The 17490-nt window shown below is 43.9% G+C and overlaps 1 protein-coding gene and 1 long non-coding RNA gene across 2 annotated transcripts; both read left to right on the top strand.

The window, feature by feature from the left end:
- The first annotated feature begins 271 nt into the window (after nt 1–271).
- On the top strand, nt 272–4806 carry LOC140658631 (uncharacterized). The gene is made up of 3 exons (XR_012044800.1): nt 272–568; nt 3606–3732; nt 4634–4806. It is a non-coding gene; the product is annotated as an uncharacterized lncRNA (long non-coding RNA).
- A 1006-nt stretch (nt 4807–5812) lies between these two features.
- Nucleotides 5813–16944, top strand: ITM2A (integral membrane protein 2A). The gene is made up of 6 exons (XM_072877026.1): nt 5813–5971; nt 9999–10130; nt 10362–10550; nt 11945–12055; nt 13183–13333; nt 15855–16944. Exons 1-6 carry the CDS (start codon nt 5888–5890, stop codon nt 15941–15943), a joined length of 756 nt encoding a protein of 251 aa, XP_072733127.1. The 5' UTR covers nt 5813–5887; the 3' UTR covers nt 15944–16944.
- Nucleotides 16945–17490: the final 546 nt, after the last annotated feature.

Here is a 17490-nt window from a genome sequence, read left to right as displayed (position 1 = left end):
GGTTTGGGACAGCAGAGCCAAACAAGATGTACCCGTGTCCACCCTCGTCATAAACTAAGTTCAAACTACGACTGTGGTCACAAGCACGGTCAGCACTGGGTTGTTTTGCTGCCGTTGATAAGAGGCTGGCCGCTGCAGCAATGCCTGCTGAGTCTCAGGCGGCGGGGTGTAGGTGTGGGCTCTGCCGCTGCCGCGCTGCATTCCAGCAGGCTGGCCGAGACGTCACCCCGCAGCTCTCACTAGCAAGCAGAGATTAGGACACAGAGAAAATGCCAAGGATGGAGGGGTGGGGTTAACCCCAGCACTTTCCCATTTAGGGTGTGTAACAAGTAACAGCCCCTGATCAGCCCATGGTTCTTGCTCAGTCCAGGGGTCCTCGCCTACCGCAGCCCCAGGCAGGTGAACTCGCAGCATGGTGCCGCCGAGCAGCGGAGCGAACTGAGCCTCAGCCAGCCCACCTTGCCAGAGGGAGAATCGCGGGGGCATGCCGCCCGTAAGGGTGGTTTGGGGGGGAAGCGTGCCTGAAAGGAAAAAGGGAGAACCCAAGATGACACCCCTCGATGCCAAGGTAAACATTAATCTGTGTCCAAAAATGTGTATTTGGTCAGTTCAGTAGAAAATAGCTTGAGCTTTGAGTGTTTATTGTTCTTCCTCTAATAGTAGTGTTTAGCAATGGTTTTTTAGACCTGCCAAGGCTCTGGGGTCCTCGTGTATCTCTGGGGTAATTCTGCTTGCCTCACTGCAGTGACACCAGAGGTGAATGCGGCCCTTTAATTGTTTGGGGTGGCTGATCACTCTGGGCGTGCTGCTTGCTCGGCAGATTTTCTGGAGGACTGGAATTTCTTGTGGAATTCCGTTCTGTGAGGCAACGGCTGTGTGGGCAGCGAGTCCTCCTCAACATCAGCCTGAGCAGTCATTACAGGATGTGCTCTTGATGTCGTTGCGTAATCGGTAATCACCTCTTCGTCTCTGTCTCCTTCAGGCTCACTTTTCTGCTCATCACTTCCACAGTTTGTCACCGAGTCAAAACAGACTCACGACTTTCCCCTGAATGTAAATAGCCTGAATGTAAATAGAATGTTCATATTTTCCATTGAACCAATATTCCTGCTACAGTATTTTGTAACAAGGCAATCAGTAGAAGGGAGTAACGTATGCTTGCTTTGCCACAGATATTAATCTAATACTGCCACAGCACAGGCAGTAAGGGAAGTCAGTGGAGCAAACACAGTAATCGCTGTCCAGAAACAGAGCTCCTCAGTCAAGGGCCCAAATTTATCTCAACCCAGTGGGAAAAAAACTTTCCTCCACGAACGTTTACATTGGCAGCTCTCAGCATGACAGTTCGTAGTCTGAAGTACAGATAGATTCCTTATCAACAGCCTTATAAACAAGAGCGAGGTAGAAATGCAAAAGAGGTCCGAGGGTCATTGATTAGAGAAGGAAGGAAGGCAGCAAACATCAGAGCTGGAGAGCGAGGCCGAGGAGGTGACGAAGGAGGAAGTCTTAGCAAGAGAGATGGAAAAGGACTGGAGGCAAAAAGTAGAACTTCAGACATCTGGATAAACATAAACGTCAAACTTGCAGGTCTCCTTTCATAAAGGAGAAAGTTTGTAGTTTCTCTTTCATTTTTAACAGTCCTACGTGACGCACTTACTGTTTACCTTTTGTTGCCCTTCTTTCAGTAATTATGCTACTCATAAAACAAGTCAATCAATAGATATAGTGTATATTTAAAACTATTATTAATTACATGTATTAATTCTTCTTTCTTTACGTGTGCTACCTTGAGTCTGGGCTGGGGCTCAACCGTGCAATGCTCCGTGCGTGTGTAATGCTCTGCGCAGGGGACAGCCCTTGTACCTGTGAACTTGTGCAATGGGCAGGGAGGGTGTGAAGCTCATGCTAAGCACAGATGCACTTCAGCACTGCCCTGGTTTCAGCTGGGATAGAGTTAATTTTCTTTATCGTGGCTGGTATGGGGCTATGTTTTGGATTTGTGCTGAAAACAGTGTTGATAACACAGAGATGTTTTAGTTGTTGCTGCACTGAGCAAGGACTTTTCAGCTCCCCATGCTCTGCCAGGTGCAGAAGAAGCTGGGAGGGGGCACAGCCAGGACAGCTGACCCCAACTGCCCAAAGGGCTATTCCAGACCACATGGCGTCATGCTCAGTGTATAAAGTTGGGGAAGAAGAAGGAAGGGGGGGACGTTCGGAGTGATGGCGTTTGTCTTCCCAAGTCACCGTTATGCGTGATGGAGCCCTGGTTTCCTGGAGATGGCTGAACACCTCCCTGCCCATGGGAAGCAGTGCATGAATTCCTTGCTTTGCTTTGCTTGCATGCGCGGCTTTTGCTTTCCCTATTAAACTGTCTTTATCTCAACCAACAAGTTTTCTCACTTTTACTCGTCCAACTCTCCCCCATCCCACCGGGGGGGAGTGAGCAAGCAGCTGCGTGGTGCTTAGTTGCCGGCTGGGGCTAAACCACGACAAGTACTTAACTACGGACGTGGACTCAGGCCTAACAACAAACTTAAATGCATGCTTAACATGAAGCTGTGAGTGACGGTCAAAATGTAAAGTGTGCGCTTACATGTCTTGCCAGACTGTAGCCCTCCTGATCGTAACTTTGTTTGAACTGGAATAATTACACGGCTGAAGATTATGCACGTACGTAGTACCTTCTACTTCAAAGGCTGAGAATACTTTACAAACTAGGACAAATGTAATATCATATTGTTCCCAAAAGGTAGGGAAGTATTCTCCTGGCATACACGAGAAGGAGACAGAATAGATGTGAATGTATTTTAAAGTTTGTGTTTTTTAAAAAGTCCATTAGAATACTTAAAAAATTCCTACACAGTAAAAATTATTTTTAGTGCTATGCAGGATTGCTCAAAAAGCTGCTTGAAGGGGCATTATCTGCTGAACCGATGATGGGCCCAATAAAAGATACTACCTCACCTTACAAACCTTGTTCTTTAATATTCTTAGACTGTCTGGGCTACTTACATCACCACTACCGCTAAAAAGGGAGGTGTCGGTGTTTAATTCTCTTTTAAGAAATACACTTTGCTGCTCTTTGTGAGTAAGCTTCAAGGCAACAGAATCATAGCCGCTACGGCACACCAGTTCACCCTTCTTTTTGGCCAAATTCCTCCAGTCTCTAGGACAATCTAGTCCGTATATTTGTTAAATTTTTAAGCAGCGTTGCTTTAACATTACAAACACCAGAAGGATTAAAAGGATAATTAAGGGGATAATCTCTTGCCTTTCAAGGTGATAAAGATGAACTCAGAATAAATACCAGTAAACTAAACCCAGGGTATTTTAGGAGAAAGGAAAATCGGAAATACTATGGAATTCAAAAGAATAAGTGATATTACTTCTTTAGATGTCTTGGGATTTCCAGGCCTAAACTGCAGCCAGCATATGGCAAAAGTCTGAAAGAAAACTGGGCCAGTACTAAGAGGCTCATGCAAAAGCATTTTAGGGGTGAAGTGGTGGAGTCACCCATGGAGATCTCTCATACTTATTCAGTCAAACAGCGTGATGATTTCAGGATGGGAAAAAAATCTGAATTTTCTTATGTCTATGCATCTCAGGATGGAATTTGTCTTCCCAGACCTGGTACTTCAGATTGCAACTGCTCTACAAAATACAGTCAGACTATGGCAGGAGGAGCTTCATTTGGAAGGAGTAGCTACTGACTGAATTGACAGTTATTATCAGGTGTGTAAGGACAGGAAAAATTGTTTGATGATACTGGAATTACTTTCTCCCGGACACTGCACATTTTAAATAAGTTTTGAATGCGTTAAGATAAATGATTGTCACAGATGCTACAAATAGAAATGCACAAAAGAAAAATCACAACAAATCTATGAGAGTTCCAGTTTTGCAAATTCAGTGAGTGCAGACAAATGTCAAAAAACCTTATGTTTTTAAATTTTTATCTGAGCACAATATTTCAAGGTGTGTTCATCCCTTGCAACAGATCGCAGAACATAGACAGTGAGCAAGCCAGGCTGTACAGACACTAGTCTTGATAAATAGCAAGGGTCCATTTCAGTTTTATTTCTGTGTTATTTTTCAAGTAAAGATGTTGGGTAATCAGAAGATAAAGTCAATTTGTTTAAGCATGAAGTAATTATACTAGATTAAGATACTGAAAATTATTCATATCATTTATAAACTGCCAGGTTGTAGAGTACACATATTGCATCGGCCATACAGGAAACTTAATCTGTTTTTAAATCTGTGTTTCAGGGACTTTGATGAGAGTATGGCTTTATTTATTCCTATCATGCTAAAGCTAGGAAGTATGAAAATTAATTTTTCGCTGGTTTCTTGCTAAAATGAGCTAAAAATGTTTTCTGTTACTAGACAAAGTCAGGTTAAATAGACATAAAAGACTTTGTTCTTCTCTGACTGAAGTCAAAGTCAAAATTCTTATTAACGTGAAAGGGAGCAATATCAAACCTATGATCTTGAAAGGAAATAACAGTGGTGTTGCATCTGTAGAATAACAGGAACGTGCTTTGAATGCTGGAATACACGCTGCATTTTGTTTACACTTAGAAGAATTACTTATTGCCATATTTGCGTAATATTCAGTTCTGTTTAATTACAGCTGTCTGTAAGGAAGACTTGAATGGTGTAGGCACCAGATTCAAACCAGATTTCTTTATAGAGTTGTAAAGTCAAATTCCAGTGCGACGGACACATACTTTCATCTGTATGAAGGTGAAGATTGTTTCAGACAGTCTAACATGAGGCCTTTTCTTCTTCTCCCCCTTTGGAGACATTAAATGAATGGTGATGCCTTGTCTGTCTTCTTGGCTGTTAAAGATCCCTTAGGCCGTATTTCACAAGAGGAGGGAGGTAGCTTGATTAAAAATATCCCCATCCCTGTGCCATACTGAAGGTGGCCCAGAGACGCCTCCTTCTCACCAGTGATGTGCTCCCGGTGTAAATACACAGTATATTAGACGTATGTATGATTGTCTGCACGAATGCTGCACAAAGCTAAAGGGAAATAAAATGACTGCTGTGAAGACACACCTGAGAAGCACGCAGCGAACGCGCGAGCCGCTGCTTGCTGCTGTCCCCTCACCGCCTCGCCCTCCCCACACCACAGTCAGCCTCTCCCAGGTTTCAGGCTGGTTTTAGGACGCAGGTCTTTTAAGGAAGGAGTTTGGTCCCTTGCCCTTGCCTGTGAAGCTCTCCATGCAGCCACAGGGGGGCATAACCCCCTAACAGGGACAGCCGTGGTGTTTCTAGAAAGCTCCATGAGAATAAAGGCCGCTCCAGTGAGGCCTGCGCCAGGCCTCGGCACCGAGGACAGGCGGTGGCGTTCCCCGGCCGATGACACACCGAACCGCTCAAAGGACCTGACCACCTCAGGCAGGGTGCCATCCTCCACACAAACATGAAGAGAAAAGGAGGTTTCGGTCACCCCCAAGGAGTTTATGACCCTTTTGGGGGTCAAGCACTCTGCCCGCTGTAATGGCGCCTGGGCGTCCTTAAATGTCTAATTTCATCATCACTGTCTGAAGGGAAGTAGGAGGTTTGCAGGGCTGAGAAGGGACACCGGCACCCTGCCAACGCCGTGCTCGTCTTCCCAGCACGGGGAGAGCCGTCTGGCCTTGCCGTTCCCCCGGGTCAGCGCGGCGGGGCCGGCCCCGCTCCCGCCCTCCCGCCCCGGCGGGGACGAGCCATTGTGAGCCGCCCGGCCTGCAGGGGGCGCACCTCCCCCCTGCCCGGGAGGCGGTGCTCGGCGGCGGCCCGCCCCGCGCGGGGCGGGAGGCGTGGCCAGCTCGGCGCGCCCCGCCCCGCCGCCCGGAGGCTCTTCAGCGGAGAGGCGGCGGTGCGCAGCAGCAGCACCATGGTGAAGATCGCCTTTAACTCCCCCTTCGCCCAGAAGGACGAGCCGAAGAAGGAGGCGGCCGAGGCGCTGGTGGCCGATAAGGTGCGGGGAGCGGGGTCTCTCCGCTGGCGGGTCGCGGCGGGAGGAGCGAGGCCGAGGGGCGGCGGGGTGGGGGGGCAGGAGGAGGTGGAAGCCGCCGCCATCTTCTCGCGGAGGCAGCGGGCCGGGGGAAGGCAGCCAGCAGCCCGCGGAGCCCTCGGCTCGCCGGCCGGCCGTCCCACCGCTTCCTTCGGCGCTCCCCGGCGCCGGGACAGCCTTCCAGCGTGGGGCCGGCCGCGCTGCGGTCAGTCCCGGGGGGCGGGCGGGGGTCGCTCCCCTCAGGGCCACCGCCGTGAGGGGCTGCCGGGCGCCCGCCGGGCGGTGCGGGACTGAGAGGGCCCGAGCGCGTCGCGCCGCTGCAGCGGTTTGTGGTTCCCTCGCCACAGCCATTTTCCCAGCCCGGCTGCCGCTCGGCAGGCCCCGGGCGGTGCCGAGCTGCGGGCTGGCGTGACATACCCGGGACAGCTTCGGGCCCGCACGCAGGGGGCAGGCCCGGCTGTTTATCTCGCAGCTGGGCCCGTGCCAGGGCCGCGTTAAAACCCCGGACGGGGTTTTAAAGCTTCGTAGGTCGCAGGCGGGTGAGTCCTGCGCCCTGGCGAGCTCCGGGGCTCGGCTCTGTCCCGGGGCCGCGGCCAGCCCGGGGAAAGGCGCAGGGAAAGTGCCGTGCCCTCGGCGGCAGCCTTGGTCCCCGCAGGAAAGAGCAGGTTTGCGGCAACGTCTTGCAGGCAAACAAAGTGGGTTAGGGCTCATCCTCCGCTCGCTGCTGCTCCGAAACCCTCGTAGGCAGCGAGTTGGAGCGCGGCGCTGTGGTGAGGTGTCTGGGCTTCTGGTATGTCTAGCTTAAATTAAGAAACCTGCCATAAAGGGTTTTAAATAGAAACCCAGGCAAGTACTCTGTGGTTGGCTTTTCCTTCCTAACGAGGTGCCGTGTCGCTGACTTGAATTGAACTTTCCAAATCTGTGGGAGACTTTATTTTGAAGGTGTCTTGCTTAGCTGCTGACGTTTTTAGTCAGATGGAGAAGATCAGTGTCTAGGTAAATAAATCAGTAGCTCTAGAGGAAGAATATGGGATGCACTGAGTTTATTTGTAATCAGAGAGAGAGTGGGACTATTTAAAAAAAAACCAAGCACCTGTGAACTTGGACTCTAGTGTCTTTATTTTTTTTTCCCTCCTTGTAAGCTGTAATCAGGAAAGCAGCTTGCCTTCCAGCCTGCAGAGCCTCTACCTCTCCTGAAATAGTCTTCCTTTAAAAGGGGAAGGGGTGCAGAGCGGTGTTACTGCTCAGTGGACTCTTCTGAGCTGTAGGAGTTGTATGTGTGCACAGTTAATACAGTAGCACTGAATTACTAGATCTAGAGGAGGGGGAGAAAGTAGCGGCACAGTGTAGATAAAGGACTAATTTAAATTTTGAAAATGCCATTAGTCTGGCCGGTTTCTTGTAGGACAAACTCATCAGCTACTCTTGAGGCAACTTGTTACATGTATTTTTACTGGCCCTGTACTGTGCAAGTTCTGAGCATAATAGTTCTAATATACACTTAGACTCTTTCTTCTCTTCTCATGATAGCTGTTCTTCTCAATTTAGAAGCTACTCGTGCTGTTTTGTTATACCTGTCACAGTACGCTCTGTGTTTGCACATGCGTACGTGGTTTTTTAACAACTCTTCACTCTGACTTCAGGGCTTAGAGTTGCATGTAAACATCAAGTTCACAATTTTATTCCAAGACAAACTTGTTCTAGTGCTTGTTAATGTCTCCTTTTGCTGGAATATTTGTGTAGAGCAAACAAGCTTAATGGCTAATGTTGGCTGAAGCAGCCCAATAAAAGTCCCCTAGAATATCTGCACAAAACACTTGAGCTTGCAGAATACTCTCCCTGCAGATTCTTTGGAGCTGACTGTGTCAACAGTGTCTCTTGAGCTAGCTGCAGATGTTAGCACAAGTGATTTTTCTTCTCTCTTATTCCTAGTTTGCTTTGCTTGTTACTGCACAGCTTGGAACTGCATTTGCTTTGCAGGTTTTTTATTACTTTTATTATTTTTGAGCAGAGGCTTTGTAACCTACTGGAGCGAAGTCTTGGTATTGTGTTCTCTTATCAGCTCTGTCAACTCTTCCTTCTCAGATTCAGGCTGCCTGCATTGCTTCTTGAATGATAAATACCTTTGCTTTGTTTGAAATGTGTAGTGCAAGCGTAGCTAATTACGTGTCGACATCATCCAAGCTTAGGACGTCTGTGGTGCCAAAACCTGCTGCAGACTGTTGTGTTCAAGTAATGATAGGCTAGATGAGTAAGCTGCTGAGAGGTGTAGATGAAGGTGGCAGAGTATGAAGAGGACAGAATTAGTCTTGATCTTAAAAGCCAGTTAACTCTGAAAGATGGTTTTCACATAATGCCATATAAATGTGGCATAATTCTGACTTGAAACTAGCTTGGTTTTTTGACAAATGCTTAACTAGCCAATTGTGGCAGCTTATATCTTGCTGAACCAACATTTTTCTGTTTGGAGGATGTGAGAATGGAATGTAGGAGTATTGACTTTCACAAAACAGCTTGTTTTTTGTTTCAGTACTTGCATAGCTGATGCGTTTGACTTTTACACGGCTATATCTTGCTGAGCATGGAAATGCATGCAGCCTTTGTAATAATACTGTGGCTTGTCATGATCACAGGTCACTTAAATATATTTGTGTTCCTATAGGAGTGCAAATAGTGGGACCCAAAAAAAAGAAAGGCCATGGAAGCTGCTGTGTTAAATCCAGCTGCTGACTCTAGGAACAACACAAAGGAAAAGATATTTTCCTGTGAAATCCAGTTTTTCCTCCTGACCAGTGCAAAGAGCAGGTCTTGAAAGTGAGCTGATAAATACCAGAGTCATGAATCATTAAAGGAACATACTTGACCAAACATATAGATTATTTAAGCAGTTGGGGTTTGGTGAGGGTTTTGGGGTTGTTTGTGGTTTTGGGGGTTTTTTGGTTTTTTTTGAAAGACCCAAAACCAGTGTGTGTTTGCCTAAAGGGAATGTCTCTTCTGATTGTTTAGTATTTGACAGTACTTTTGCTGTTCTCCTCTCAACTTGGCTTGTGTGAGCCTTTTGCCTGGAAGTCTAGAAAGGCACTGAAAGAACTCTTGAGTGTTAAACTTGCCATTCAGATGCCGCCACTAACTTTACAATCGGTATTACACAACTCATCACCATGTTACGTGATGGTGATGGTAGTTTCCTTTGGATGCAGTCATCTTCTGTTTGAGAGAACGCTTAGGGGGAAAACACAAGTCACTGAACTGAAGAGATAAGGTTCAGGCTGCCAGAAGCAAAACTTCCCTGGGACTTGGGTGGAAGAAAGAGTATTTTGAAGCTGCGGGGTAGGATGTGCCACAGGGACTTATTTTTATTTGGCATAATTTGAAGCTGCGTTTAAGCTGATGAGGGGTTCTCTTTCATAGCGGACTTCGGTTGTGCATATTACAAGTTCTAAAACCTGAATGTTTGACTCTTGTCAGATGTCTGCTCCCCAGCTAATAGACAAAGTTGCATCTTAGCTTTTTCTCTTAGCCCAGCTTTGTAAGGAAAAGTAATGTTATCTTAATCCATCTGATAGCAAGAGGAGGATAGGAAATAGGCTTTTGGAAAGAGGCCTGAAACACTGTACCTTAAAATGACCTTGCTCTACAAATCTTGCTTTCCTTGTACTATATTGCAGCTGCAGCACTGTATCTTTAGTTACAGTTATTTAAATTTCTTACCTCAAATAGTTTCTGGGTAAAGGTTTGTCTAGAAAGCATCCTCTAACTAAGAAAATATCCTCTTCCAGTGCTGTGTGAAAACTGATCTTAATATGATGCCGTAGTATTTCATTTAAGTGTTTACTTATTATATGATGCTTGACTTAGAATTCTCACTGCGCACCTAGACGAAATAGAAGATAGTAGGTCCTGCGCAAGAAGAAGTGAAGCAGTAGATAACAGCTTACTTTAAATTCAGACCGACTACACTTTCTAAGTTCTCATCCCTCTTTATTTAAAGGATCCAGAAGTTGCTACGCATGGAGGTGAAAACTCATCCGGAAGATGTCTGTTGACTCTGCTGGGTCTAGCATTCATCTTGGCAGGAGTTGTTGTCGGTGGAGCCTGCATCTACAAGTACTTCATGCCTAGGGTAATGTGAAAGTTCTTCTTTCTTTAAGCATCACTGAATAAGAAAAGTGTAGTTATAAATGGATTACCACTATAATAGAAAACCTTCAATAACTGGGACATGAAGACTGCTGTGTCCTTTCTAAAAGCTCCAGGTGTGACAGACCTGTGCTTCATCATAGCATAACTGTTAGAAATACAACTTTAAAGCAACATTTGCTGTAAAAATAACTTGCCTTGCTCTTGCTTCCAGCATAAGGTGTACCGTGGTGAAATGTGTTACTTTGAAAATGAAAATCGTGATCGTGCAGTAGAACCTTATTTCCTCCCTATTGCTGAAGAAGCTGACATTCGAGAAGATGATAACATAGCCATCATTGATGTGCCTGTTCCAAAGTTCTCGGACAGTGACCCAGCAGCGATCGTTCATGACTTTGATAGGGTGAGTACATGTGGAGCGGTAAGAAATAACTAGTCTTGTTGCTCACTGGGAAACTGTGGAGCGGATAATAATCGTAACAGCTCCAGGGTTTTAATTCTTGAGACCTTTAAAGCTTACTGGCAATGCAAGCTTCTCTTTGGGGGTGGATTTAAGTGTCGAAAATCTGATCCTTTTAACTCTGTAATAGTAGACTTAACTTCTGCAAGGGAGGACTGTTAGGAGAATGTTAGAGGAGTTCATACCCACAGTGACTCCGACTGGATCGTTTCTCAGAACAATGCCTCTCGGTGCTATGCAGCTTTAAATGTTGTTGCCCATAGGCTGTCTGGAAGTGACAGTTGCTCTTTGGTCAAGAATTCAATGTAAATGAAAGTGAGTGTAGGAGAACACTGTAAATGTCAGTTAAGAAATGGGGACACTGAGGATTTGGTCTTAGATTCTGCCAAACTGTGTTACAGTAAAATGCAGAATTCTAAACAAATGTGGGCCTTGGGTAAGTGAATTGAAAAATCACTACAGGTGGTTGAAACCTAGAACTTGAAAATGCTGTGTTAGTTGCATGTAGTTTCTCTAAAGCAAAGAAGAGAAGATGGTTTTAATTTGGCCTTTTTATTAAAGTTGGACTGATGGTATTAAGTTATCCTTAGTCAGCTGTAAAAGCTCTTGTAGGTGGGTTGTAAATCAAAACTTGGCAATGCAGATATAATCATGGTAAAGACACTAGAACTGATCTGTGTACATGCTGCCTTTAACGGTAGCATGGAATGCCACGCAGTCAAGCCGTGCTACCTGTGTTTGCAGTATTTGCAGCTTTTATCTGTGGTGTCTTGACGGAATCTTGGCTATAACTTAAAAGATTCAGGCAACTTAAGAGCTTCAGTTGATTCTGGCTAAGTGCTATGCCAAGTCATAATAAAACAAGTAGATATGTTGATAACTTTAGTCTCCGCAGTTCTTGCGCTCAGTGGTAATGCTGATGTGACTTTGTAGAGACTAATATTTTTTTCTGAAGAATTATTTACAGGGAGTGATTGCTTATCAGCAGTTGGATAACTTTTGTTTGCATTGTGCTTAATTGGACTTCTCAGTTATGAGAGTATACTCCCAAATACTTTCTCTGTATTAATACAAACTACTCATTTAGAATTAGGATAGAAACCGCTTTTAGAGTCAGCTCTCACTTCTGTAAAAGTCCTGTTGTAAACCATAGCTATAACCACTTTGCAAAAGTGGTAATAGCTAAATTCTTAGACTAAACAGTTCCTGAATGCATCGCTTTGATACTAGCTGTGTGTGATCTCCAGCTTTTTGAGCTTCCTTCTTAGTCCTTGTAGAACTGTGTTCTAATAGTCAAAGGCCACGCTTAATTAATTGAAAACTTGTTTTCAAAATAGCTTTTGACGGCGTATCTTGACTTGCAACTGGGTAACTGCTATGTGATTCCACTGAACACATCCATAGTTATGCCGCCAAGAAATTTGATGGATCTCTTCGCAAAACTGGCGGTACGTGGAAACTTTACCATTTAGTTATGCTGACAAGATCACTTTTTATAAGAATGCTGGGTGTTGTTTCTGAACTACAGTCTCTTGCTAGAATAGTCCTCTTGCCATCAAAGTACATAATCCCCCTGGCTCAGGCACTGTACTGAAGTTAAGACCAGCTGTCAGTGTATATTATGTTGAGTAGATTCATGCTTAATGCTCTTATTAATACCTAGCTTTACGAAAGCTGAAAGCAACTAGCAAATAAGGTTAAATTTAGCTATTATAAAGGAATTTGATAAAGCTCCAAATATCATTGAAAGCCTAACCCTGAAAGTTACTACTGGAAAGCTCACTTGCCCCATGAGAGTTTTAATGAAAAGAACAATGCTAACTTGTTCTTCTGTTCTATTGGCACTGTAGTTATGAGCTCACCGCGAGCACTTTGACTCTTTAGTGACTAAAACTGGTATTTTTCCAAGAAGATTTACCTTATGGGTCAAGCTGATAGAGCTTGCTGCTGCTTTCAAATTAAATGCAATACTGAGCTATTGTGTGTCACATGTACTCTTTGAAAAAGTCATTGCCTCCTCTACACTGGGTGCTGGAGGCCACCTGATCTAGCTTAGCTTGTTTCATTTTCTTTAGCTTAATGAAGGCAAGCTTCAAGTGTGTCTCCCTGCCCCCATTTTTAGGAGTCTGTCATGAGGGGTGGGAAGTTGTTGCAATAGTGCTGTGATCTTGTGATGAAGACTTAACTTCTGTAGGTCGCACAGCTTTTTTTGTGTTCAAAATATATTGCTTCAAATATGGAAACTTTTGTAATGCTTTTTCTCCTCTTTTAACTGTGAACTTTTTGTTGCATATAAATAAACTTGAACAGGTTCTATTTATGTTTGCTTGGTGTGAGGCAAGCAATGTTAAGGTTAACTGTGCTTTGTTTGGATGTAACTGCAACTGTTTGAAATGGCCTTTGTCGGTTTTTAACTTATCTGGTATGCAGCTGTTCAAGACTAGCATATCTTAGTATTAAGAAGAAGGAAAGGTGCAATCTAGTACTTGAAGCCCTTCCAAAGCAAAAAGTAAAATGTAGTGATGTTTGTCCTCTGTTAGCAGAATACTGTATCTCAAGGTTTTTTCTCTTTTAGACTGGCTCTTACTTGCCTCAGACCTACCTAGTCCGTGAAGAAATGGTGGTTACAGAGGAGATAGATAATGTGTCTGATTTGGGTATCTTCATCTACCAACTCTGTGTTGGAAAAGAGACGTTCAGACTTCAGCGCAGAGACCAGATAACGGGTAAGTAAAAAACCAAATCTCCAAATCTTCAGTAAAAAAACAAATCTATTGTTCAAGTAGGGAAAGGGTAAATACTTAAACCTTCGGGGTTTTTAGACTTGGAAATCTGTGAGTATTAAACATGAGCTGAGACTACTCGTAGAACTAATGGGTGTTTTCCCCTACTTTCAAGTATGTATCCAAAGCTTCATTCGAACATGGTGAGAGAGAGTTTCAGTTATGAAATTAGAGGTAACATGCCCAGACTGAATGTGAACTTAAGCCTATTTCTGTTCCATCTTTTGGTTGAAGTTGTAAGCTAGTTTGGCCCCAAAATTCATATAATCCTTCTGATAATGTGAGTCTCTGTAGGCGCAGCTTCGTCTGTCACTGTCCTATCTAAAACTGGGTTAGAGGAGCACCAAGTAAAAGCATTATCTTCTGGTTCACTTGCTGTGGACAAAAAAAATGAACAACTAGCTTTGGACATCCCAGACTTCCTTTCTAAAAGAGGAAGAACACTTCATAGGAACTTCTGAGCTCTGTTTCTTTATTGCCTGTCTCCTCGCGCCACCCCCCTGCCGTTCTGTGAAAAGGATTGAATTTGAGGTGGTGGTGGTTCGACATAGTGGAAGGAGGCCTGGAGTACAGAAATCTGACGCTATGAATTTTAGTTCACTGTAGTTCTCGAAGCCTTTCATAGTTTGCTGCTCTCACCAAACACATAGCGAACTAATCCTTTGTCAGTTAGCCTTTCAGAATGCAAATGTTTGGTTTGTCAGAACTCTCTGCTCTGGTTTTCCTGCCAAGCTCTTAGGCAAGCGTTTCCTCAGCCCAGTTACAGCTTGCAGCATCAGGAGCCACATCTGCTGTTTGCTAGAGACTACATCCTGTTACTACATGGAGAGCTCTGTATATGGGAGCATAAAACTGGTCCTGTGTAGCTAACAGTGTAGGGCACACAAAGAAACAGTAAATGTTGCCTTTATGGGAGGGAGAGGCATGTGTCTCAGCTGCTGTGAAGATGCTTTTGTGAACAAGTCTAAATTGAGTGCTGCTGCGGCTGAAAGACTGTAGTCTACAGACAATACTGCGAAAAGTGTTTATTATGTTTTCCTTAAATCATCTTGCTATAGCATGTTGTTGACATCTTCGCTGCATAGTAAGAGACTTCTACAGAATATTTGCACAAAAGCATTCTAGTAAATGAATAATGGCTCTTGGTACAGTTTCGGTTCCGTAACTAACCTTGTTTGCCCTTGGCAGGGAGGGAGTGGGAAATCTAGTCAAATGGAAGACTGCTGCTGAGGAGAAAATTGTTCAGGGTCAAGGCTTGTCTTGCTTTCCACATCAAACTTCTAGCATGCCTTTCTTCTGGTGTGTACAAGCCATGCACATGTAAATAATTAGACTAAAATGGATAAACTCCTGTAACTTCTGTGGAGAAGTCTTCTCATCTAGCTGGTGCTGCATTGGCTCTCAGATTTTTGTAGAGCTCACCTCTTAGATCAAACTGACCTCAGGTTCTGCGACAGTTCCCTGGAGTTGTAACTGAAGGCATGCAAGAAACAGGACAGGTTATCCTGACTGTTCAATTATGTACCCAGTTAGATAGCCATTGAAACTTCTTAGCTTGTACAGGCATTAAGATTGAGATGAATTGAAGGACAGCCTATATTTTAAGTGTTTATAAACTGAAGCAGTGCCCTGCTGGGTTTGGCTTAAGAGCTAGTACTTCTAAGACTTCGATGGATAGCTTCTCTTGCTTACTCTGAACAATTCTCTGCTTATTAAACAAGCTATAAATCTTTCTTCTCTAATTGCTATATATTGAAGAGCTTTAGTTGAGCAGCTTGTCTTTGATGGCAGGACTACTATATTCTTGTTTCCTAGTAAAGATTCACAGCTGATACAGGTAAACTGCCTGTGTCAGATCCAATGCTGGCATGTCCCAAAATAGATAAAATCACTTTAATAGTGTTAGGAAAAAGTTCAGTAAGATCATCAGCTGAGTGGCAAATCCTCACAGGGCTCTCATCGTAAGTGAAGACTGCTCTGTAGAAGCACAGTCTGTGTTAACGCATACTGGGTGGGGGGACGTGCTGATAAAGCACTGGGGTTTTTTTCTGCACCCTTTTTGAGTTTTTAAACTCTTTCCCTGTAATTCCAATCTGCTTTGCTTTTCCTTTGCTTTTCCGTGGTTAGGAAGGGCTATGGGAAGCTTTGCTATAAATTATCTATTTAGTGTTGTCTCTTCTGTCACTAAAATGGTGGCGGGATATTAGAAAAAAGCGCTTGCTTGCTTTTGTACCCGGTGTTGTATGTGAGCCCCTCTTTGGTTGTTACCATTCTGAAAATGAGAGAGGCTTTCTGATAGGAAACAAACCGATATCAAGCTCTGGTGGCGATTCATGGCTGCAGGCACACTATGTACTGAACAATTGTTATCTTGCTGCTGTTCATAAGGATACAAGACTTGTAAATACTTGCTGCTGGGTTCTAGATCTGCTTTACTTAGCCTCTCATCTTCTCTCGTCCCCAGGTCTGCAGAAACGTTCAGTGGAGAACTGTCATTCAATCAGACACTTTGAAAACTCTTTCGTTGTTGAAACAAAGATCTGTCAACAGTGAAAGGTGTTGGATGGGAGGTGACTAGTTCACACCTTCATTGAGAAGTCTGAGCATTAGACGTCGACTTCTTAAATTGAAATGTGCAGTGATAATCAAAAGCCTTATGCATTTTCTCTGTATCGCTTGTATTTCAACAGACAAAGTCACCATTTCAGCTTTCTTTGATCCTTGGTATAACTTTTTAGTTGTCTCATGTAAAACTTAAATTTGAGTAAGGTTTTGTTTTTTTTTTTTTTTAGAAGGTTAATATCAGTTTATCTGTTGAATGTGTTTGATTTAGTGTAATCTGGGAATGGCAGAAAAACATATATATATAAAAATGTTAACCAATTCTTTGGCTGGAACCAATTCTGTTCACCTTAACTTTCACAGAATGATTAATATTAATAATCTGTTTGCACATCTTGTGTAGTTCTGTAGAATAGCTCTGCACTCCATATCCTGGCTAAAAACCTTCTGATGTGTACCATTAAAAGTTTATTTTAACTACCATGTGTGAAGCATGTAAAATCCAACCTCAGTGATCATAAACCTCTAACACTACCCTCTTTCATTTTGTGCAATTACTGTATTGAATTCGTATGTATATTTGGAACCTTCCCTGAGCTTACGTTTAATTCTTCTACCTTTGTTTGGTTTTGTGGTATTTAGTTGTTAGATTCAGATAGAGTTGCTCTTAAAGCTTGTCAGTATTTTTGGTTATGAATTGGTTTATCCTGTAACTTCCTACTTCAAGAATCTGTTCTGGTATAGCTCACTTGTGAATGTGACTGTAGTTGTAAACTTAAACTACTCTGGCTTATATGAACTTTTTAGATCAACTTTTTATGAGCAAGTAGCATTACTACTGCAGTCAGAGCATTGTTCTTTTTTTGAAAGCTGCAGTATAAAGATGATGAAGAGTTAGTGTCCTGCAGTTGATGAACTTGAGAGTTTTATTAAGGGACTTTATATTGGCATAAATTCTGCAACCCTATAATAAATGTTTCTCTAAAACTCTGGCGTTTGTGTGACTTCATGGCGCTCGCAGGCAAGAGTGCAGTACACCGGCTGGTGTATGGCCCGTGTGGGGGAAGTGATGGTTATGAGCCTGGGGCAGCATGCAGTGCTCTTCTCTTACCCCTCTTACCCTCACCTCTTTTTCAGCTTGTGAAGCCGAATTTCCTCTTCCTGTTGCTGTGGAAATGCTTCGTGGTGCAAAACAAACTTGGGGAGGGAAGAAAAGACATCTCGCTTCAAGCTCGACCCACCAGCAGGCAATTCTCAGTGATGTTTAGTGCTGTAAACTGAATCCATTGAGCAGAGTTCCTGGCATGTGGGCAGTAACTGTTGGTTGTGGTTTAGCAAAGGCAGGATGCGTTCTCTAATTCATCCATTGGAATATTGATGTTGATGAGGCTGGTGATTAAAGGTATGCTTGTCTTAGTGTATTTATGGCAGTGATAATGAGAAGTCTTTTTAGCATATCATGATAGACCAAGACAGCAGAGGGTTAATCAACAGCTTATTGAACACCTTTCAGCATTTATCCATGAGCTTTGTTGCAC

This window comes from Ciconia boyciana, chromosome 12 (genome assembly GCF_034638445.1).
Source record: "Ciconia boyciana chromosome 12, ASM3463844v1, whole genome shotgun sequence".
NCBI classification, from domain to species: Eukaryota; Metazoa; Chordata; class Aves; order Ciconiiformes; family Ciconiidae; genus Ciconia; species Ciconia boyciana.
Note: the sequence above shows the minus strand (reverse complement) of the source record. Positions and strands in the feature narration are given on the sequence as shown.

Bases quoted from the DNA above. Each gene is read 5' to 3' on its own strand.
- ITM2A (XM_072877026.1), top strand. From the start codon at position 5,888: ATGGTGAAGATCGCCTTTAACTCCCCCTTCGCCCAGAAGGACGAGCCG. The intron at 10,551-11,944 runs GTGAGTACATGT...TTTTCAAAATAG, and splicing joins TCGTTCATGACTTTGATAGG to CTTTTGACGGCGTATCTTGA. The intron at 12,056-13,182 runs GTACGTGGAAAC...TTTCTCTTTTAG, and splicing joins ATCTCTTCGCAAAACTGGCG to ACTGGCTCTTACTTGCCTCA.